The sequence below is a fragment of the Centruroides sculpturatus genome, unplaced genomic scaffold (assembly GCF_000671375.1).
Source record: "Centruroides sculpturatus isolate CEXI.00-Female unplaced genomic scaffold, Cexi_2.0 scaffold1677, whole genome shotgun sequence".
Lineage (NCBI taxonomy): Eukaryota > Metazoa > Arthropoda > Arachnida > Scorpiones > Buthidae > Centruroides > Centruroides sculpturatus.
The window spans coordinates 11,155-37,088 of record NW_019385873.1 but is presented as its reverse complement, the minus strand read 5'-3'; the positions used below and the strand labels follow the sequence as shown (position 1 = coordinate 37,088).

The 25,934-nt window shown below is 28.1% G+C and overlaps 1 protein-coding gene across 1 annotated transcript; it reads left to right on the top strand.

The window, feature by feature from the left end:
• Nucleotides 1-25,142, top strand: LOC111642674 (lon protease homolog 2, peroxisomal-like). Its single transcript, XM_023389046.1, is given in 17 exon segments — nucleotides 1-634; nucleotides 637-1,180; nucleotides 1,256-1,403; nucleotides 1,478-1,557; nucleotides 10,004-10,100; nucleotides 10,170-10,305; nucleotides 10,371-10,582; nucleotides 14,539-14,546; nucleotides 14,631-14,816; nucleotides 14,892-15,039; nucleotides 15,115-15,194; nucleotides 18,178-18,274; nucleotides 18,344-18,479; nucleotides 18,545-18,654; nucleotides 22,546-22,625; nucleotides 23,545-23,730; nucleotides 23,806-25,142. Coding segments are annotated over 17 exon segments (4,191 nt in total). The 3' UTR covers nucleotides 25,115-25,142.
• The last annotated feature ends 792 nt before the right edge of the window (nucleotides 25,143-25,934 follow it).

Below are 25,934 nucleotides of genomic sequence, written 5' to 3'. Positions count from 1 at the left end.
ATGGCGATATCGGATATTAAACTACCAAGACGATTACCCTTACTCGTTATCGAAGGCGTGTTTTTTCCCGGGGCATCTATAAGGATACCCGTTAATTCGTATAAAAATATGAATATGGTTAAAACTCACCTTCTAAGTAGGAGTACCTTAGCAAGTGCAATTATTGGAGTAGTACCTAGAGAACCAGGATCATCTGGAGAAGATGATATCAGTGCCATGCATCAAATTGGAACTGCAGAAATTGTTGTTCAAGTTACTGGTACTAATTGGCCACGACCAGCATATACACTACTAGTTACTGGTCTATGTCGCTTTAGATTAGAAGGTTTAGTGAAAGAATCTCCTTGCCTTATTGGAAGTGTAAGACAGTTAGATAAACTTTCAGGAGAAGAAACTGAAAGTATTGAAGTTGAAGCAGAACTAAATGATTTAATGGAACAATTTATAGAACAAGCTATTAGATTGATTGATATGCTTGATTTATCAGTTCCTGCTGTAGTTCGACTAAAAAGATTATTAAATTCTCTACCTATTAAAAGTTTACCTGATGTCTGTGCAGCAATAATTAGAGCATCACATGCAGAACGTCTTCAAGTATTAGATGCTGTTGATTTAGCCGAAAGGCTAAAAAAAACTCGCCTCTTTTAATTAGACAAATTGAGGGTTTACAATTATTACAAAAAGCTAGAAAAGATGGCGATATTTCTAGACCTGTCACTTTGGAAAAAATAACACCAAGCAGAGGAAGACAAAGATTAGATATAGATGATGATGATTTTGAAGGTGGTGATGAAATTGCTATTTTAGAAAAAAAACTCAGAGATACTGAAATGCCTGATCATGCAAAAAAAGTTGCAATGAAAGAATTACAGAGATTAAAGAAAATGCTTCCTCATATGCCTGAACATGCCATGACAAGAAATTACATTGAACTTATGACAGATCTTCCATGGTCTAAGCAGTCTTCTGAAATGCTTGATATAAATAAGTCAAGAAAAGATTTAGATGCTGATCATTATGGCATGGAGAAATTGAAGAAAAGAGTTTTAGAATATCTTGCTGTTCGCCAATTGAAAAATACATTGAAAGGTCCCATTTTATGCTTTGTAGGACCTCCTGGAGTAGGTAAAACAAGTGTGGGAAGATCTATTGCACAATCATTGGGAAGAGAATTTCATAGGTTAATAAATTATTATTACATTTTATTACATATTATAAATTTATATAAATATAATTATAAATTTTGTATGTGCAGGATATCTCTAGGTGGTGTTTGTGATCAAGCTGATATTCGTGGTCACAGACGCACTTATATAGGTTCGATGCCAGGACGTATTATTCAAGGATTAAGAACAGTTGGAGTTAAAAATCCTGTGTTTCTGTTAGATGAAATTGATAAAATGGCAATTAAAATTTTTTTTCTAATTTAATTGATCAATATTAGATACATTTTTTGAAATTCAATTAAATTTTTCAGAGTGCTGGAATACATGGTGATCCAGCAGCTGCACTTTTAGAAGTTCTTGACCCAGAACAAAATTCTTCGTTTATAGACCAGTATCCTTTTAATTAATGTTATAAGTAGATATGTAGATATATATATTCATATACATACTCTTTTCTTGAAATCGTAAAAAATTTCTATTTAATTTATGAAGACATGTTTGTATTTCTTTTAAAATAAATAAATCTTGAATTATTTTAGTTATAAAACTGATTATTATTGAAAAAATTGTTGTTTCTTTGTTTTTTATTTTATTGTTAAAATGTTTATTATTCATCATGAAATAAAATATATTAAATTCAAGATTAATGAAGCAAATAGTCATAAATTATCAAATTTCTGTAATGATTTCAATTTATATATATTCAGGGTTCCTACACACCTGGAATATCAAGGATTTTTATTAGTGTTTGAAAAAAGTCATGGAAAGTCGAGGAATTTACCTTCTTGGCTGTCTTGTTGATTTTTTGCTGACAATATACTTTACTAAGTGTAGCTGTGTGCAGGTAGTAAGAAGTAATGTGCTGCAAACTTATGAAAAGGGGTGCAGAATATTTTCAGGACCCAAAATTTACTCAAAAATTTACAAAGTACAAAAATGATAAATAATTTTAATTTAAATGGTATTATCATTTTTCATTTTAATAATTTTGATTGCATAATGAAACAATTTCTGATTTTTTTTCCAATTTATTAGTATTTTATAAAGTTCAGGTAATTTATTAAGAGATAAATTTAATACTGTATACTTTTGTACATGGATTATATGGGATTTGTTAATTAATGAATAATAAATAAATAATTGCTCTTTTTTTTCAAAGGCATGTAGATTATGCTTGTGAATTAATAACAGAATAAATTACTTTAATTTAATAAAACATTTTATTTTTAGTTTTAATAATTTGGGAATTATAAAGAATATATAACTGTTAATTAGAAAAAATAACTAATTAAAAAGTTGGAGAAGCAATAGCATAAGTGCATAGTAAGTCAAATGCTATTTTATTTTGTCAATGTGCCATACTGTGTGGGACATGAGGATCAGGGAATTTGTAAAAAGTTGGATCATGGAAAGTTGGGGAATTCCAGTCTTGGAATTTAAAACAAAAATCTGAGTAGGAACTCTATATATTACAATATTAAAATTTTGTATTGTTTACATTTTCACTAATTACATAGAAAACAGTTTTATATTGGAATAATTAACCAGTTACAGATAATCAAGTTTATTATGTGAAACTTTAGAAATTGAACCTCATTGTTGGTTCTGTGATAAATACTGTTATAGGAAAATCAAAGACTGGATTATAGGAGATGGCTAATGTTAATGTTGAATTTTTTCTGTGATGATAAAAGTAAAAATAACAGAATTTTTTAGTGGTGTGTTTTAGTTGCAATTATCATAAAAATTTTCATCCATATAAATAAATTAATTGATTTTGAAAGAAAATTTAGAGTAAAAACAATTGTTTCAATAGTTTTTAATTAGAAAAGTAATTTTAAAAAGCTGTTACTATTATCAAAAATTTAATTTCGTATTTTGAAATTAAATTTCTATTCTATTTTTTATTTAATCAATAAAAGTAATTACTTGTAATGAGTTTATAAAAGTATTTTCATTGAACAAACTCAAACAAAGTACAAATTCTTTTTAGCTGAATTTTATATATAATATTTAAAAAACACACATAATATTTCAAATAAAACTAATGTTTTATTTGGATACATTCAGAAGTTTATCTGATTTTAAAATTATCTAATAAAGTTAGAATAAATTACTTTGATATAGTGTAGATATATTGATTGTACTAGATGTAGTCAAATGCAAACATTTCTTAGATTTAATTGAACAATATCTACAACTATGTGAATTCTTACTGAAACAATTCTTCTGTTGGATTTATGAATTCGATAAAGAAAGAATTAGCAAAGTTGAAATATTACTTTGAATTAAATGAACTAATTATGCCAGCTATTAGAAAATGGATACAAACATAATAGGAAATGAATTTTGTTTTACCTTTGTACAGAAATGAACTCTTGAATTAAATATCTTTTTAAACTAAGATGCCAATTATAATAAATAATAAATCTATTAACCTAATCTTCAATTAATATCAAAAACTCTGCTGTATTATTGGGCTATAATAAGATTAATTTAATAATTAAAAATAAAGTAATTTGACTAGAGGTAGGCAATTAGGCCATCATCTCTTGATAATTTTAATAAATATAATTAAAGTTTAAATTTTAATTTAAAATGTTCTGGAAGAACAGCATTTGCCTGAAGCAGGACTCAACTGGCAACTCATGCAAGGAATGTTGGCAAAAGCCATTGAGGACCATAGATACTAAAGTTGTCCCCAGTATGGTTATATCTAAATAATTCTGGAATCAAAGATTGGATTGAGATCTGATTGTGAATTGGCAACACATCTGCATAGTAAGTGGAAGTTATGAGTCCAAGTTCTCTGTGCCAATTCTTTTCTTCCAGAACATTTTAAATTAAAATCTTTAAATTATTATGTATTAAAATTTTCATGAGATGGTGGCCTAATCACCTATATCTAGTCAAATTACTTTATATTTAATTATTCAATTAGTCTTATTATAGCCCAATAATATGGCAGGTTGTTCAATGTCAATTATAATTTTTCCAAAATAAATATTAAACGACTTAATAATATAGAACTATTTGAAGATTTTTGGTCTATAAGTAGTTCTGCATCTAGTGACATAATAGTAATAATAAAATTATAAGTTATATTCTTTTTTTTTTTNCATCGTTAATAGAAATAATTTTTATGGCCGTTGAATAAGAAATGTTTCTTTCACAAGAAATGTATAAAATTACAGTGATGTATTAGACTTACGGTACCTAATTTACATACTATACAGACGATAGTAAACTCAACTTACTCACCTAAACTCTCCGTAGCGTGGCGCTGGACGGTGGAAAGTATATATATAATTATAATAAAGTTAAAATAAGTTAATATTGTACAGACGCTAGTAAACTCAACTTACCCGTAGCATGTAAGTAGTTCGGCTGCTTGTCTATTATTGGTCCAGATTCGACCAATCCTGTTGCGACACGAGTCGGCGATGACGTTTTACCGTGTTTTACTCATCCCTTTTAGCATCTTTATACGAATACTGTCGCAATTTTTTCACCACGTTATAGGAATCCACATTATAGGAATCTGCATTATAGGGGGGGGTCTACTGTATGTATAACTAGTCAACTGGTGCTGAATGGATAACTTACAGGTCTCAAAGGCAATACTGTATGTATAACTTTAATGCCAAATTTCTCACAAAACAGTAACTTTTTGGACACCTTGTATGAGTGACATAATGGAAGTACTGTAGTATTATATATTATTTGTATGCTTAAAAATAAATATCTTACTGATTCATGTTTGAACATATTAAAAAATTCTACAGCCATCTATTATATATTTTTAAAAATAATATAATCAGTGAAATTTATATCTTGCTATATTTTTGAATATTGGTTGATTTAATATTTTGGATATCTTACTCATTCATTAATAAAGCCAGCAATTATTTATGGAAATAAATAATTGCTGGCTTTATTACAGAATCTAATCAACTTCAGTCTATATACTGTTGATAAGAATCATAGTTTCTTAATCATTGCATTCTAATGCCTAAACATTATTTCGTAATATAGAAGGAGGCTAAAGTAAAGTTAATTTACATTATTTACAACAAATAATAATAAAATAACTCTGAAGTATATCAGAAAAACAGTAACTAATTATACAAACATAACACTAACCTTCTCTTAAGGAATGCACATCTCAGGCATTGCAATCCCCAAGAACAGAACAAAAGTATTTTATTATTACCTTAACCATGAACTAATATGTTATCTAAAAAGAGCATCCACATTCTGTCCTTCAATTTGGAGGAAATCAATTAAAAAATATACTAACTTTAACTAAATTGTATGATTTCATTATTTACATACAACAAAAAAATATTACTTTACATTATTAAAAGAAATAAAGCATTTTATTTTAGATATATGTTTTTGGAATTTATTCCAGCTTTTGATCCATGATATTCAAATAAAATGATCATTTGAATAAACTAACCCTAAAACAAACTAACATTTACATTGCTTTTTTACTTAGTCTGTGGCATATGTATTTAATTCAAAAGAATTTAATCTGAATCTTGAAATTGATCATTTGCAATTGGTTTCAGTTAATTCAAGCATACAAGTATTCCAAAAATAGTATTCATTGCAAGTAATAATAAAATAGCTAAAATGACATTCATATATTTTAATTATAATTAATAAAATAGTTAAATAAATACAATTATTATTAATTGTTATGTTTAGCAATTAATATTTTTTATGAAATGCTTTGACATTGTAAAATTAATAGTAACAAAATAATCGAGTATTCATAATATGACAGTGTCAGTTTTCATTTTATGTACAGTAGACCCCTATAAAACGGGTTCATATAATTCGGATTCATATATAATGGCAAAAAAATTGTGACCATATTCATATAAACATGCTAAAAGAGACTCCTATATAACGGTAAAACGTCATCGCCGACTCGTGTCGTGACAGGATTGGTCGAATCTAGACCAATAGTGGATATTACACAAACCATTGAGTCGAGCAACGGACCTACTAAAAACCATTTATTATTTAACATCCATAAAAATTATATTTATATTAATAATGTCTCCAAAGTTCAGCAAATTTTTTGCAGAAAAATAATTTATCAGGAAACACGCATGCCCCATTCGATGCGCCGCTCCACGACGAAAACAAGCTTAAACAATGGCATCGTTGAACGGTGCACACTCAGTAAGTAATCCTACAATTTTTTGTTTATAGCTTAGTTTATATGGATTATTCCCAAAAAATTATACGTATTTGGGAAATGTTGAGTCAAATTAGTCTAGAATCGATTAATTTTATGGATGAAAACCTTTCAAACAGCCATAATCCGTAAACTGCATATGTGCCAGGCTGTGATTGTCTCATGTATTTAAGGACTTGTAGAACATCAATTTTATAAAGAACAGAACATATCTACCGTGTTATAGAGGAGTCGACTATATTACAACATGTTTTTTCCATAGATTTTTAATTATCCTTATTACAGAAAAGTCATCCCCATAACACATGAAATAAACATAGCAATTTCAAATAGATCTTTTTATTGCAATATTCTTATTTTCTAAATATAAATAATACATTGTTTAATTTTTAAAAGTTTACACTTAATCACTTACATGCTTAGTGCTTATTGTATGCATAATCATATAGTTTCATCTTGTATGTATTCTCTCTGTTTATAAAAAAAAAAGTATTAAGTTTTGAACAACAACCTTAATACCTTAGTTATTTTAATTTCAAAAGTTCCATAAAGATATTTTTCATTATGCTTGACTATTTCCAAAATTGATGTGACTGAATATGTAATATTAAATACACAAACACACACAGAGTGTCCTAAAAGCTACAGTTCAGTGAGAACTTGTAATGACATTAAAGTTATATGTGCAGTATTGCATACAAGACCTGTAACTTGTATTCACTGCTATACAGTAGACCCCCCTATAACGTGGTAGATACGTTCCGCTTAAGAATTTCGCGTTGTAGGAATCTTTAAATACATGAGCCAATCAGAGCCATGTGAAATTTATGGACTACGGCTGTTTGAAAGGTTTCCTTCCATAAAATTAATCAATTCTAGACTAATTCGACTCAATATTTCCAAAATACATATAATTTTTTGGGAATAATCTGTATAAACTATGCTATAAACAAAAAATTGTAGGATTACTTACCAAGTGTCGCACCAAACAGTGGCTGCGATTTCTGATAAGTTATTTTTCTGCGAAAAATTCATTGAACTTTGGAGACATCGTTAATAGAAATAATTTTTATGGCCGTTGAATAAGAAATGTTTCTTTCACAAGAAATGTATAAAATTACAGTGATGTATTAGACTTACGGTACCTAATTTACATACTATACAGACGATAGTAAACTCAACTTACTCACCTAAACTCTCCGTAGCGTGGCGCTGGACGGTGGAAAGTATATATATAATTATAATAAAGTTAAAATAAGTTAATATTGTACAGACGCTAGTAAACTCAACTTACCCGTAGCATGTAAGTAGTTCGGCTGCTTGTCTATTATTGGTCCAGATTCGACCAATCCTGTTGCGACACGAGTCGGCGATGACGTTTTACCGTGTTTTACTCATCCCTTTTAGCATCTTTATACGAATACTGTCGCAATTTTTTCACCACGTTATAGGAATCCACATTATAGGAATCTGCATTATAGGGGGGGGTCTACTGTATGTATAACTAGTCAACTGGTGCTGAATGGATAACTTACAGGTCTCAAAGGCAATACTGTATGTATAACTTTAATGCCAAATTTCTCACAAAACAGTAACTTTTTGGACACCTTGTATGAGTGACATAATGGAAGTACTGTAGTATTATATATTATTTGTATGCTTAAAAATAAATATCTTACTGATTCATGTTTGAACATATTAAAAAATTCTACAGCCATCTATTATATATTTTTAAAAATAATATAATCAGTGAAATTTATATCTTGCTATATTTTTGAATATTGGTTGATTTAATATTTTGGATATCTTACTCATTCATTAATAAAGCCAGCAATTATTTATGGAAATAAATAATTGCTGGCTTTATTACAGAATCTAATCAACTTCAGTCTATATACTGTTGATAAGAATCATAGTTTCTTAATCATTGCATTCTAATGCCTAAACATTATTTCGTAATATAGAAGGAGGCTAAAGTAAAGTTAATTTACATTATTTACAACAAATAATAATAAAATAACTCTGAAGTATATCAGAAAAACAGTAACTAATTATACAAACATAACACTAACCTTCTCTTAAGGAATGCACATCTCAGGCATTGCAATCCCCAAGAACAGAACAAAAGTATTTTATTATTACCTTAACCATGAACTAATATGTTATCTAAAAAGAGCATCCACATTCTGTCCTTCAATTTGGAGGAAATCAATTAAAAAATATACTAACTTTAACTAAATTGTATGATTTCATTATTTACATACAACAAAAAAATATTACTTTACATTATTAAAAGAAATAAAGCATTTTATTTTAGATATATGTTTTTGGAATTTATTCCAGCTTTTGATCCATGATATTCAAATAAAATGATCATTTGAATAAACTAACCCTAAAACAAACTAACATTTACATTGCTTTTTTACTTAGTCTGTGGCATATGTATTTAATTCAAAAGAATTTAATCTGAATCTTGAAATTGATCATTTGCAATTGGTTTCAGTTAATTCAAGCATACAAGTATTCCAAAAATAGTATTCATTGCAAGTAATAATAAAATAGCTAAAATGACATTCATATATTTTAATTATAATTAATAAAATAGTTAAATAAATACAATTATTATTAATTGTTATGTTTAGCAATTAATATTTTTTATGAAATGCTTTGACATTGTAAAATTAATAGTAACAAAATAATCGAGTATTCATAATATGACAGTGTCAGTTTTCATTTTATGTACAGTAGACCCCTATAAAACGGGTTCATATAATTCGGATTCATATATAATGGCAAAAAAATTGTGACCATATTCATATAAACATGCTAAAAGAGACTCCTATATAACGGTAAAACGTCATCGCCGACTCGTGTCGTGACAGGATTGGTCGAATCTAGACCAATAGTGGATATTACACAAACCATTGAGTCGAGCAACGGACCTACTAAAAACCATTTATTATTTAACATCCATAAAAATTATATTTATATTAATAATGTCTCCAAAGTTCAGCAAATTTTTTGCAGAAAAATAATTTATCAGGAAACACGCATGCCCCATTCGATGCGCCGCTCCACGACGAAAACAAGCTTAAACAATGGCATCGTTGAACGGTGCACACTCAGTAAGTAATCCTACAATTTTTTGTTTATAGCTTAGTTTATATGGATTATTCCCAAAAAATTATACGTATTTGGGAAATGTTGAGTCAAATTAGTCTAGAATCGATTAATTTTATGGATGAAAACCTTTCAAACAGCCATAATCCGTAAACTGCATATGTGCCAGGCTGTGATTGTCTCATGTATTTAAGGACTTGTAGAACATCAATTTTATAAAGAACAGAACATATCNTTTTTTTTTTTTTTTTTTTTTAACTCGGTTAAGTGTTAAGTAATTATTATTTTATTATTTCATTGTATCCAGTACTGAAATCAGTTCTTTTGCTTTCTGTAATTTGTCTATGATCTCATTATTTGATTTAAGATATGATTATTACAAACACCTAAGAAAAAATTTTATTATAAAACCTATTGTAAATTTTTAATGATTATTTTATTTAAAAAATTTAAAATTATTGTAAGATTATTTTTGTATATAAATATTTTCTTAATTTATGCAAAGTTATTTAAATGTACCATTTGATTTATCACAAGTTCTATTCATTGCTACTGCAAATACAATTAAAAGTATTGCTCCAGCTTTGTTAGATAGAATGGAGGTAAATATTGAATTTAATTTCTTATTTTAAATGAAACAATAATACAGTAATAAGTTGAATTTTTAATAGATTATTCCTGTTCCTGGATATACACATGAAGAAAAGCACCATATTGCTCGAAATCATTTGATTCCCAAAATGCTTAAAGAACATGGACTTACCTCAGAAACAGTTCACATAACTGATGAAGCTGTACAGTTGTTAAGTAGGTATTTTTATTAATAATGTAGATTTTATAGAATAGAAATAAGAATCTTAAAAATTATATAGTTAGAAAATATACTCAGGAAGCTGGCGTGCGTAGCTTGGAACGTAAAGTAGGAGCCTTATGCCGAGCTGTAGCAGTAAGAGTTGTAGAAAAACAAGTGATAAAAGAAAAAGTAGCCAATTCTACTATTGTAGAAAATAATGGAAATGCAATATGCTATCCTCCTGAACTTCCAATTGTTTTAGATGAAGTAGCCCTAGAAGATATTTTAGGAGTAAGTTGTTTTTATTATTATATAGATTTTAAATTTTTACTTAAAAGTTGTAGAACTTTTTAAAGGTCATGAAAATGATATGATTAACAGATTGTAAAAACAATTTCAAAGTCATAAAATAATTGTTTATTTCACATATATTAAAAAACTTAGTAATAGTTTGTTTTTTATTGAGCATCTAATCTACAAGAAATGACTATTTTTCATGCTTCAATTTTATTTTTACAAGCACTTTAGATAATTCTACACTATCATCTTTAGGCATACAAAACATTATTGGAATAATAATGATGTATTTTTAAATTTGAAATGTTATATTCATTTTTTTCTTTTACATCTAATGCAAAATTTTGAATTTAAAAATACATTATTTGTATTCCAGTATTGTTCCATATGCCTGAAGATGATATAGAATTATCAAAAATACTAGCACAATGTAATGTTCGCTGCACTATATTTCAGTGCCTCTAGCCGGNAACCATTTTCTCGATGGATTTAAGAATTAATTTTTGTGATTTTTAAAAACTGAAGAAAAAGTTTTTGACTTAAAAATATAGTAGAGCTCTGTGGTAAATAATCAATATATTCCAAGACCTTTTGCTTAAAGCACTTAGTAAATCCCTTTAATTATTAATTATTTCCTGTATTAACATATCTATCACATTTTTTTTATATAAATAAGGCAAATAAACACTATAATAACAATAATACCACAATATCATAATCATAAAAACACCTTTAAAAAGTTTCAGAAACAGACTTTTCTCCTGAATCTAAAATTTTAATTTTTTCCTCTAAGATAAGCAATTTACAGTTTTCTTTGACTTATCAGAGCTACCAGAATCACTATCCTTGTACAGTAAGACCCCGCGTAACTCTGCCTCGATTTATGCTGATTCATATTAACACAGCAATTCGTTGATTTGTATATAATACAATTATTCCCAAACACAAACCAATCAGCACAAGGGGGCAATTCATCATAGCGCTGTACTTCCCTTAAATCTATGTTTGTTTTGTGCAATTTTCGGAAAAATATAACATCATGGATGCCATAGAAAATATCGAATTTGCTTGGCAAGAATTAACTGATAAATGCATGAACAGAGTGTGGAAGAAGTTATGGCTGAAGGTATCCAAGAATTCTCAATGAGAAGAGCCTATCACTGTATTGTTAGGTTGACCAAATTGTCAATTTAATCTACACAGGAGATGTAGACAAGCAGGATGTTGAGGAGTTACTGCATGTTTCTGGTGCAAGCCTTACCAATGATGACCTTCAAGAACTGGCAGAACAAGGAACTGTGATTCTGGAAAATAGTGATTCTGAAAATGAAGAACTCAAAGAATTTCTCTACAGATTTCCTTAGTAAAAGTTTGGTAATGATAACTGAAATTGTTGATCAAATTGTAGCAATAGAAATAGATAAAACTCACGCCAAAATTGTATAGCTTCTTGATAAAGCACTGAGTTCAGCGTTAATATGATTTTTCTTATATTGCAAGTACTTTCGACGAGTATTATATCGTCGTCCTCAGGCGAAAAAAGAACAAATTTGAAAATTAGAATGTGCAGAGTGTTCCAAGTATAAAACGGAAATTTTTCTTGTCAATTTCTAAATTATAACGTTTGGTAATTCCGTTGGTCACATGCAACAAGCTTTTGCGGGTGTTCAAAATATCTTAAATTCACACGACTAGCAGCGCATGCGTTGAGGAGCAATTGTACTAATTGTTCGATTCTTGGCGCTTTTTGCTGTTTAAACGCTGGTATAAAGTAACCCATATTTCGGGCAAGTCGAGTGTGGGGACGTTGCATGCGTCTGTGGTCATTGTAAGTAGCGCTTCCCAAATAAATGTAATTCTTCTGTTGTTACAGCTCCTGAGCAACGCTGTTTTTGACCATAATGGGTTATAGCCCTGCTGTAGAACTTTTCTGGCGAGCTCTGTAGTCTGTCTTCCTTTGTTTATATTCCCCTGATGTTCTGCAATACAGCAAGCGAGCAAATGATCCAGATATTGAAAGGAGCAAAATGAAGCATTTTGGATGCGATCTTCTGCTACCGACATTTGCTCAACAAAAGAAAAAAGCGACAAATGAAACTACACAACTTTATCACAAAAAAACAAAAATTTTAGAAAAGCCAGGACCTTCATCACAAAAAATGAACTTTACGTTTTTAATGTAAGTTAAATAACACATAAAGACAAGCATTCTTGTCGTTGCCCCTATATACTTCTCAATTGTCCCCGTTACTGGATTTTCCAGTTGCACTGCGTATATTCCCGATTTTTCTAAAACGTCGACTTTGTCCCGATCAAATATACTCCTTTGTGCATATACTCCTGCGTAGGCTGGGTAGGGGAGTTAAAGGAAAAGTAAAGCTGTATCGCCGGAAAATACAGCTAATAAGTATGGACGGTGCTCCTAGGTACGGCAGCGCTGATTGTACTCTAGACATTTTTTTTTTGCTATGTAGTGTGGTAAACAGGAAAAGGGAATCTTTTACCCTACGTAGTACATGCCTAAATTTGGCACTTGTGAATCCAGCGTGATGTACTGCCATTCTTACGATTTCCAATTTGACTTTTATTAGAGCTTGCGATGAGGGAAGTAGCATCGCTCTTCTGATGAGAGCCGCTATGGCGGCATTGACATACTGCAATGGTTGAAATGCATCAGCTGGAATGATATAGAGGACTATGTTACTGGTATGATGGTAGGGGACTGGTATGATATAGGGGACTTATGATGCACTGTAAACTGCAGCCCTTCTAGTGACTTCTGTATCCGTTTAAACAGCAAAAAGTGCCAAGAGTCGCACAATTAGTAAGATCGCTCCTCAACGCATACGCTGCTAGTCGTGTGGATTTAAGATATTTCGAACGCCCGCAAAAGCTTGTTGCACGTGACCAACGGAATTACCAAATGTTATAATTTAGAAATTGACAAGAAAAATTTCCGTTTTATACTTGGAACACTCTGCATGTTCTAATTTTCAAATTTGTTCTTTTTTTCGCCAGAGGACAACAATATAATACTCGTCGAAAGTACTTGCAATATAAGAAAAATCGTATTAACGCTGAACTCAGTGCTTTATCAAGAAGCTAAATTGTAGCAAATGATCCAGATATTGAAAGGAGTACAAAAGCAAAATGAAGCATTTTGGATGCGATCTTCTGCTACCGACATTTGCTCAACAAAAGAAAAAAGCGACAAATGAAACTACACAACTTTATCACAAAAAAACAAAAATTTTAGAAAAGCCAGGACCTTCATCACAAAAAATGAACTTTACGTTTTTAATGTAAGTTAAATAACACATAAAGATATTTATGTGTTATTTAACATATATTATTATGCAAATTAATATAAAAATAATTTAAAATTATAGTAAAATTTGCTTATTTTTGTCAAGTGTTCCCCGTTCTCTATTTACTCTATGTTAAAATGATCTCATTTAACGCTGTTTCGCTTAGCACTTTTTCATCTAGGAATGCATCCCCCGTGTTAAGTGGAGTCTTATTGTATTTTGGAGTCATGTTTACAAAATAATTAGCATTAATGAAACTAAAAGAAGCACCGATATTACATGGACATGATTTGTTGACATCATGAACAAGAAAGAACTTCAGAAAAAGACTGATGCAAAGTCCCAGTGTTTAGTGCAAAACAAAGAAATGAGTCACAGTAACACTTTCCTAGAATGAGAATGAATATGACTGAGTGAGATGATATAAGACTTCATTCATCTTAAAAATGGTGCATATTTTGTGCACAATTAAGAATTTTTATTTTACATATTTTTCACTTTTTCCTTTGGATTTCCAATAGCATAAACTTGAAATTGCATATGGTGGGGTCCTACTGTAAAATATAAGTGGATAAATGCTATTAAATTTCAGCTAATATATAAAGATTTATTAATTCATTTAAGTCAGATAATTTGTTTCAGATCATTCTGTAAATTTATGTATTTTCATTTTATTTATACTGTGTACATCATATATATCTTAAGGTGTAAAGAATTAATTTATAATTTTTCAGAAAAGATTTAGATGCCGATCATTATGGCATGGAGAAATTGAAGAAAAGAGTTTTAGAATATCTTGCTGTTCGCCAATTGAAAAATACATTGAAAGGTCCCATTTTATGCTTTGTAGGACCTCCTGGAGTAGGTAAAACAAGTGTGGGAAGATCTATTGCACAATCATTGGGAAGAGAATTTCATAGGTTAATAAATTATTATTACATTTTATTACATATTATAAATTTATATAAATATAATTATAAATTTTGTATGTGCAGGATATCTCTAGGTGGTGTTTGTGATCAAGCTGATATTCGTGGTCACAGACGCACTTATATAGGTTCGATGCCAGGACGTATTATTCAAGGATTAAGAACAGTTGGAGTTAAAAATCCTGTGTTTCTGTTAGATGAAATTGATAAAATGGCAATTAAAATTTTTTTTTCTAATTTAATTGATCAATATTAGATACATTTTTTGAAATTCAATTAAATTTTTCAGAGTGCTGGAATACATGGTGATCCAGCAGCTGCACTTTTAGAAGTTCTTGACCCAGAACAAAATTCTTCGTTTATAGACCAGTATCCTTTTAATTAATGTTATAAGTAGATATGTAGATATATATATTCATATACATACTCTTTTCTTGAAATCGTAAAAAATTTCTATTTAATTTATGAAGACATGTTTGTATTTCTTTTAAAATAAATAAATCTTGAATTATTTTAGTTATAAAACTGATTATTATTGAAAAAATTGTTGTTTCTTTGTTTTTTATTTTATTGTTAAAATGTTTATTATTCATCATGAAATAAAATATATTAAATTCAAGATTAATGAAGCAAATAGTCATAAATTATCAAATTTCTGTAATGATTTCAATTTATATATATTCAGGGTTCCTACACACCTGGAATATCAAGGATTTTTATTAGTGTTTGAAAAAAGTCATGGAAAGTCGAGGAATTTACCTTCTTGGCTGTCTTGTTGATTTTTTGCTGACAATATACTTTACTAAGTGTAGCTGTGTGCAGGTAGTAAGAAGTAATGTGCTGCAAACTTATGAAAAGGGGTGCAGAATATTTTCAGGACCCAAAATTTACTCAAAAATTTACAAAGTACAAAAATGATAAATAATTTTAATTTAAATGGTATTATCATTTTTCATTTTAATAATTTTGATTGCATAATGAAACAATTTCTGATTTTTTTTCCAATTTATTAGTATTTTATAAAGTTCAGGTAATTTATTAAGAGATAAATTTAATACTGTATACTTTTGTACATGGATTATATGGGATTTGTTAATTAATGAATAATAAATAAATAATTGCTCTTTTTTTTCAAAGGCATGTAGATTATGCTTGTGAATTAATAACAGAATAAATTACTTTAATTTAATAAAACATTTTATTTTTAGTTTTAATAATTTGGGAATTATAAAGAATATATAACTGTTAATTAGAAAAAATAACTAATTAAAAAGTTGGAGAAGCAATAGCATAAGTGCATAGTAAGTCAAATGCTATTTTATTTTGTCAATGTGCCATACTGTGTGGGACATGAGGATCAGGGAATTTGTAAAAAGTTGGATCATGGAAAGTTGGGGAATTCCAGTCTTGGAATTTAAAACAAAAATCTGAGTAGGAACTCTATATATTACAATATTAAAATTTTGTATTGTTTACATTTTCACTAATTACATAGAAAACAGTTTTATATTGGAATAATTAACCAGTTACAGATAATCAAGTTTATTATGTGAAACTTTAGAAATTGAACCTCATTGTTGGTTCTGTGATAAATACTGTTATAGGAAAATCAAAGACTGGATTATAGGAGATGGCTAATGTTAATGTTGAATTTTTTCTGTGATGATAAAAGTAAAAATAACAGAATTTTTTAGTGGTGTGTTTTAGTTGCAATTATCATAAAAATTTTCATCCATATAAATAAATTAATTGATTTTGAAAGAAAATTTAGAGTAAAAACAATTGTTTCAATAGTTTTTAATTAGAAAAGTAATTTTAAAAAGCTGTTACTATTATCAAAAATTTAATTTCGTATTTTGAAATTAAATTTCTATTCTATTTTTTATTTAATCAATAAAAGTAATTACTTGTAATGAGTTTATAAAAGTATTTTCATTGAACAAACTCAAACAAAGTACAAATTCTTTTTAGCTGAATTTTATATATAATATTTAAAAAACACACATAATATTTCAAATAAAACTAATGTTTTATTTGGATACATTCAGAAGTTTATCTGATTTTAAAATTATCTAATAAAGTTAGAATAAATTACTTTGATATAGTGTAGATATATTGATTGTACTAGATGTAGTCAAATGCAAACATTTCTTAGATTTAATTGAACAATATCTACAACTATGTGAATTCTTACTGAAACAATTCTTCTGTTGGATTTATGAATTCGATAAAGAAAGAATTAGCAAAGTTGAAATATTACTTTGAATTAAATGAACTAATTATGCCAGCTATTAGAAAATGGATACAAACATAATAGGAAATGAATTTTGTTTTACCTTTGTACAGAAATGAACTCTTGAATTAAATATCTTTTTAAACTAAGATGCCAATTATAATAAATAATAAATCTATTAACCTAATCTTCAATTAATATCAAAAACTCTGCTGTATTATTGGGCTATAATAAGATTAATTTAATAATTAAAAATAAAGTAATTTGACTAGAGGTAGGCAATTAGGCCATCATCTCTTGATAATTTTAATAAATATAATTAAAGTTTAAATTTTAATTTAAAATGTTCTGGAAGAACAGCATTTGCCTGAAGCAGGACTCAACTGGCAACTCATGCAAGGAATGTTGGCAAAAGCCATTGAGGACCATAGATACTAAAGTTGTCCCCAGTATGGTTATATCTAAATAATTCTGGAATCAAAGATTGGATTGAGATCTGATTGTGAATTGGCAACACATCTGCATAGTAAGTGGAAGTTATGAGTCCAAGTTCTCTGTGCCAATTCTTTTCTTCCAGAACATTTTAAATTAAAATCTTTAAATTATTATGTATTAAAATTTTCATGAGATGGTGGCCTAATCACCTATATCTAGTCAAATTACTTTATATTTAATTATTCAATTAGTCTTATTATAGCCCAATAATATGGCAGGTTGTTCAATGTCAATTATAATTTTTCCAAAATAAATATTAAATGACTTAATAATATAGAACTATTTGAAGATTTTTGGTCTATAAGTAGTTCTGCATCTAGTGACATAATAGTAATAATAAAATTATAAGTTATATTCTTTTTTTTTTTTTTTTTTAACTCGGTTAAGTGTTAAGTAATTATTATTTTATTATTTCATTGTATCCAGTACTGAAATCAGTTCTTTTGCTTTCTGTAATTTGTCTATGATCTCATTATTTGATTTAAGATATGATTATTACAAACACCTAAGAAAAAATTTTATTATAAAACCTATTGTAAATTTTTAATGATTATTTTATTTAAAAAATTTAAAATTATTGTAAGATTATTTTTGTATATAAATATTTTCTTAATTTATGCAAAGTTATTTAAATGTACCATTTGATTTATCACAAGTTCTATTCATTGCTACTGCAAATACAATTAAAAGTATTGCTCCAGCTTTGTTAGATAGAATGGAGGTAAATATTGAATTTAATTTCTTATTTTAAATGAAACAATAATACAGTAATAAGTTGAATTTTTAATAGATTATTCCTGTTCCTGGATATACACATGAAGAAAAGCACCATATTGCTCGAAATCATTTGATTCCCAAAATGCTTAAAGAACATGGACTTACCTCAGAAACAGTTCACATAACTGATGAAGCTGTACAGTTGTTAAGTAGGTATTTTTATTAATAATGTAGATTTTATAGAATAGAAATAAGAATCTTAAAAATTATATAGTTAGAAAATATACTCAGGAAGCTGGCGTGCGTAGCTTGGAACGTAAAGTAGGAGCCTTATGTCGTGCTGTAGCAGTAAGAGTTGTAGAAAAACAAGTGATAAAAGAAAAAGTAGCCAATTCTACTATTGTAGAAAATAATGGAAATGCAATATGCCATCCTCCTGAACTTCCAATTGTTTTAGATGAAGTAGCCCTAGAAGATATTTTAGGAGTAAGTTGTTTTTATTATTATATAGATTTTAAATTTTTACTTAAAAGTTGTAGAACTTTTTAAAGGTCATGAAAATGATATGATTAACAGATTGTAAAAACAATTTCAAAGTCATAAAATAATTGTTTATTTCACATATATTAAAAAACTTAGTAATAGTTTGTTTTTTATTGAGCATCTAATCTACAAGAAATGACTATTTTTCATGCTTCAATTTTATTTTTACAAGCACTTTAGATAATTCTACACTATCATCTTTAGGCATACAAAACATTATTGGAATAATAATGATGTATTTTTAAATTTGAAATGTTATATTCATTTTTTTCTTTTACATCTAATGCAAAATTTTGAATTTAAAAATACATTATTTGTATTCCAGTATTGTTCCATATGCCTGAAGATGATATAGAATTATCAAAAATACTAGCACAATGTAATTTCACTATAAATATAAAATATAAAAGTAATTTATAATAAATCATATAAATAATTCATAACATACATTAAATTTTAAAAATTTCATTTGTGTTTATTTATTTTACTATAAAATTAAATATAAGAATATATAAAAGATACTGTAAATATTTAGTCTGTTATCTGTAGCTTAATAACAGTTTAACTAAAGATGTGTTACACTTAAGCATAGATTGAACTTTCATATTACACTAGACTCTTTCTAATCCAACCATTTCTTGCACATGGGTGCCTGATTACTGAGACTGTATAGGCCTAAAGCCAATGAATGATGCAACCTATTGCTTTTTGGTACTGATTCTTTTCGGAAGTAAGCAGGCAAATAATATGACATGCCAACATGCAGTATTGCACATAGAAATTGAAACCAGGGCAAACAGGAAACACGATGTGTGACATGCCTAATATTTTCATGGAAACTAAAACACATAGGTGATCATACTAGTGGGTATGCTGAAATAGCAAGAGTGTATTGTAATATTTTGAATATTATATATTTGCTATTATTAACTCAATAAAAGAGTATATAGAATATCATGATTATTAATCAATAAGAATAGACAAAGATTATTTACCTTAGTAATAGTATTTTGTTATTTTATTCAATTGATTCCAGTAAAAAATAATTTGTATAAATTATGTGGCTTAACCTACACAAATAAAGTAGTAAATAATTAATAAAATATTTAATTTGATAAATTTTAAGAACTATACTCTTATTACATTGTTTTTCAAATTCAAAAAACACTGACATTTTCATTGTACACACTGATTTCTGTTTGTGATTCATAATGATGGACTGAATTTTTAAATATGTACAGGTAATAAATAAATTATGAAATTTATTTATTACCTATACATAAATTATGAAATTTATTTACCTATAAATAAATTATGAAATTTATTTATTACCAATACCTATTTAATACAAATTTCAATAAATTATATAGTGTATAGTGTAATTTCAGTATGTAATAAATAAATTTCATTAAATTATTGAAATTTATTTATTATATGTTGTTTCAAGTATTAATTATCTAAATGAGGTAAAAAGAAACTATTGAATGAAGATTTTGAACTACTAACTTTTTATAATTTTATATTCACACACACAGACATAATAGAATCATCTTATTGTAATCATTTCGGGACTTGCCTATACTGATAACAATTGGCTGATAATATTAAATAAGGAAATAAATAAGACTGTAATTAATGGAAATTATAGATGGTAGTGTATCTGATTTAATTAAAAAGATATAAATAATAATTCATCAATATATAATATAATCAAAGCATATATTTGAAGTTAAAAAAAAATGCCAGTAATTTAAACTACTGTGTTGTTAGCAAATAATAATTAAAATGGTAAACATTTAAAGCACTGGTTAAGACTGATTACAATAACAATTACATGTTATCAGCCACATATTGATACTGATAATTTGAAAAGACAATCTGAAAATAATGATTGATTATTGTAATCAGAGTTTAGTTATTGCTAAGTTTTATGAGAAAACTTTAACATATCAAAATCCTGCTGATTTTGATATGTTAAAATCATTCAAAACATTACATTAAATGTTACCATAAGCAGGCCCTATTGCATATAAAATTTTATTTTAAATAATACTGATTATTTAAGAAGTAATGTAAAAATCAATTGCAGAAATTTCAGTATTTTTCTAAGGTGAAATGTTGTAAAAAATTTACATAAAATTATATTTAAAACAGCTAATATTTTTTCTAGAAAATTTAGTTTTCAAGAAAAAATGAAAAATTTCATTTTTAGCTTTTGAATTAATCATCATATATTTGTTTTGCTTCTTATCTTTGATGTTTTAATAAGATTTACAGTATTTTACTTTAACTATATTTAATTTGTTTAATATAAAAACATCTTTTAAACCAGTAATAGTAATTCTTTTTAATACAAACAAGCACTTTATTGGGCTAATTATAGAACAATCTTCAGATTTTTGAACAAGAAATCTTAAATAATCAAACAATAACAATTATTATATATATAATTTAAGAACTAATATCTAAGTGATAACTTCTTTAGAATATGTATTGAAATAGAATATGCTTCACAGGAATTTTATGAAATCAATTGACATATACATTATTGTACATACTGACATTTTGATTTCTGATGCTTGAATGATATCTTAATGATAATGAAGTTAATATTGAAATAGCTGACATTTTAAAATACTAGAATGACTGTTATGCTGTATAATTTTTGCAGCACTTTATTAATGTACAAATTATAATAAATAGTCATTTAAAAAATAAATTTAAGTATAATTATGAATATTTATTATTTTATTGAAAAATAATTGCATAAAAACAAACTTTTAAATGTCATTATAAATTGGCTATAATTAATGAATCAGTTTTAAAAGATATTTGAGTGCATAGGTTTGTATATGTAAATGCCATTTTAAATACATGTTTCCAATCTGAGTCAGTTAACACAATTCAGAAAGTAGTAATACAAATACCCTAAGTATAAATATTAATTGTATTTCAAGCTTTTAAACTTGACATTAGTACATTTATCAATGCTATGATTTTCAGATCCAGCTGAATCACTTATAATTCTGGCCTATCTGTAGAATATGTTCATTGAAATTAAAAACTTTTTTTTACTACTGACTATCAATTATTTCATTCCTCTGCCAGCTGAAGAAAATAATTTTGATAGATATTTTGAATGTTAATTATTTGAAATTATTTAAAATGTTTATTTTTTGACTGATATAAAAAAAAAGCATTTCCTTTAAAACATGATTTGGAAAATGTAATCTAAAGCTTGGTTTACACTGTCATAAAACTCCTACACAAGCAGTAATTAAAATGAAATATTGTCTGCATCACACATTTGACACAAACTAAGTTAGAATATGATTAGTTAAAAAAGTTTTGAACACTATTTGCAAAAAGATGATTGGTCAAGCAAACTGAAGTTCAGTGAAAGTTGAGATATTCTCAATTTTTAACGAACTGGTCAAACATTCACCAAAAGGTGACATATCCACTTTGTAGCAGTTTATATGCCAGTAAACCTAGTTTAAATTAACATTTCTAGTGACTTTGTGTTGAACAATCTTTGTAGCATAATTCTTTAATTTATATTAAATATAAANAATAAATATTAAACGACTTAATAATATAGAACTATTTGAAGATTTTTGGTCTATAAGTAGTTCTGCATCTAGTGACATAAAAAATGGCAATAAAATTTTTTTTTCTAATTTAATTGATCAATATTAGATACATTTTTTGAAATTCAATTAAATTTTTCAGAGTGCTGGAATACATGGTGATCCAGCAGCTGCACTTTTAGAAGTTCTTGACCCAGAACAAAATTCTTCGTTTATAGACCAGTATCCTTTTAATTAATGTTATAAGTAGATATGTAGATATATATATTCATATACATACTCTTTTCTTGAAATCGTAAAAAATTTCTATTTAATTTATGAAGACATGTTTGTATTTCTTTTAAAATAATTTTAGAAAAGCCAGGACCTTCATCACAAAAAATGAACTTTACGTTTTTAATGTAAGTTAAATAACACATAAAGATATTTATGTGTTATTTAACATATATTATTATGCAAATTAATATAAAAATAATTTAAAATTATAGTAAAATTTGCTTATTTTTGTCAAGTGTTCCCCGTTCTCTATTTACTCTATGTTAAAATGATCTCATTTAACACTGTTTCGCTTAGCACTTTTTCATCTAGGAATGCATCCCCCGTGTTAAGTGGAGTCTTATTGTATTTTGGAGTCATGTTTACAAAATAATTAGCATTAATGAAACTAAAAGAAGCACCGATATTACATGGACATGATTTGTTGACATCATGAACAAGAAAGAACTTCAGAAAAAGACTGATGCAAAGTCCCAGTGTTTAGTGCAAAACAAAGAAATGAGTCACAGTAACACTTTCCTAGAATGAGAATGAATATGACTGAGTGAGATGATATAAGACTTCATTCATCTTAAAAATGGTGCATATTTTGTGCACAATTAAGAATTTTTATTTTACATATTTTTCACTTTTTCCTTTGGATTTCCAATAGCATAAACTTGAAATTGCATATGGTGGGGTCCTACTGTAAAATATAAGTGGATAAATGCTATTAAATTTCAGCTAATATATAAAGATTTATTAATTCATTTAAGTCAGATAATTTGTTTCAGATCATTCTGTAAATTTATGTATTTTCATTTTATTTATACTGTGTACATCATATATATCTTAAGGTGTAAAGAATTAATTTATAATTTTTCAGAAAAGATTTAGATGCCGATCATTATGGCATGGAGAAATTGAAGAAAAGAGTTTTAGAATATCTTGCTGTTCGCCAATTGAAAAATACATTGAAAGGTCCCATTTTATGCTTTGTAGGACCTCCTGGAGTAGGTAAAACAAGTGTGGGAAGATCTATTGCACAATCATTGGGAAGAGAATTTCATAGGTTAATAAATTATTATTACATTTTATTACATATTATAAATTTATATAAATATAATTATAAATTTTGTATGTGCAGGATATCTCTAGGTGGTGTTTGTGATCAAGCTGATATTCGTGGTCACAGACGCACTTATATAGGTTCGATGCCAGGACGTATTATTCAAGGATTAAGAACAGTTGGAGTTAAAAATCCTGTGTTTCTGTTAGATGAAATTGATAAAATGAGTGCTGGAATACATGGTGATCCAGCAGCTGCACTTTTAGAAGTTCTTGACCCATAACAAAATTCTTCATTTATAGACCATTATTTAAATGTACCATTTGATTTATCACAAGTTCTATTCATTGCTACTGCAAATACAATTAAAAGTATTGCTCCAGCTTTGTTAGATAGAATGGAGATTATTCCTGTTCCTGGATATACACATGAAGAAAAGCACCATATTGCTCGAAATCATTTGATTCCCAAAATGCTTAAAGAACATGGACTTACCTCAGAAACAGTTCACATAACTGATGAAGCTGTACAGTTGTTAATTAGAAAATATACTCAGGAAGCTGGCGTGCGTAGCTTGGAACGTAAAGTAGGAGCCTTATGCCGAGCTGTAGCAGTAAGAGTTGTAGAAAAACAAGTGATAAAAGAAAAAGTAGCCAATTCTACTATTGTAGAAAATAATGGAAATGCAATATGCTATCCTCCTGAACTTCCAATTGTTTTAGATGAAGTAGCCCTAGAAGATATTTTAGGACCACCATTATATGATAGTGAATTGACAACTAAGATAGGCCAACCAGGTATAGCTATAGGTTTGGCATGGACTGCAGCTGGTGGAGAAATAATGTTTGTAGAAGCTTCAAAAATGGATGGTGATGGACAGTTAATTCTTACTGGACAGCTAGGAGATGTCATGAAAGAATCGGCTAAATTAGCTTTAAATTGGATTCGTACAAATGCTGAAGAGTATGGAATTCCTGTTCAGAAGGGTACAGATCTGATGGAGAGAACAGACATTCACATACATTTTCCTGCTGGTGCTGTTGGTAAAGATGGGCCTTCTGCTGGAGTAACTATTGTTACTGCTTTAATATCATTGTTTACAGAAAGATTAGTATCATCTGGTCTTGCTATGACAGGAGAAATAACTTTATTAGGATTAGTTTTACCAGTTGGTGGAATTAAAGAAAAAATATTAGCTGCACACAGAACTGGAATGAAGCATGTTATATTACCAAAGAAAAACGAAAAAGACCTTTCAGAAATTCCTTCTACCACTTTAGCTGACTTAACCATCCATTCTGTCTCTTGTGTTGATGATGTCTTGCAAGTAGCTTTCCAAGGAGGATTTCCAGATTTGGGGAAAGTGAGATCTATCACTAAACTTTAAAAATAAAGAGAGAATTCCTGGTTGAACAATGTAAAATAGCATACAAAAACAAACATTCCACAAAATATAAATTATATGTAGAGGCGAGAGTTATCAGTTATCATTATTCCTATTACGGCGATGTTTTGCTGGGACTGAATAAGTGTTAATATTCAAAAAAAAAAGAAAGAAGATAAAATGAAAATTTTATGCTCGATAGATTACACTTTGATACATACTACAAGCCATTTAATGCATACCGCGAGTATGATAATGAATTTAACTTATCCACCGGATAAAGGCAAATAATATCCATAATTTTATATAGGTGACACACAAAATTTCATTAGTTAATCAAATCAACAGATACTCTTGTGTATACTCAATAAATATAATTAACTGTATAATATAATTGAATAATAAAGAATATTTTTCTATAAAAGATACAGTCGTAGTCGTCGTACAGAATCAGATATGTCGTCATTTATACATTACACTGATAACGATCAAATGCAACTGGAAATGTTTTTAGATAAGCAAAGCGTGCATGATGGGATGCTATCACCAGCGTCCCGAGCGCGCTCTGTCCGTTGGTTTATCACGTGTCTGTAACGTAACTACAAAAATCGCCATTCCTCGTCGGAATCGATCGAGCGTTTATGGGAAATCGGATGTTATGATGAATGTGGAGCATTCCCATACATCGATGGGGATTATGGGTGCAGATTTATTTTTAACACAAGCGCATTTAGAGAGTGTCATAGTAAATAACAACGGTGTTCCCTTATCGCCCAATTCAGGTGAGTCAGATGTAAAAATATCTTTTGAAATATATTCGTAC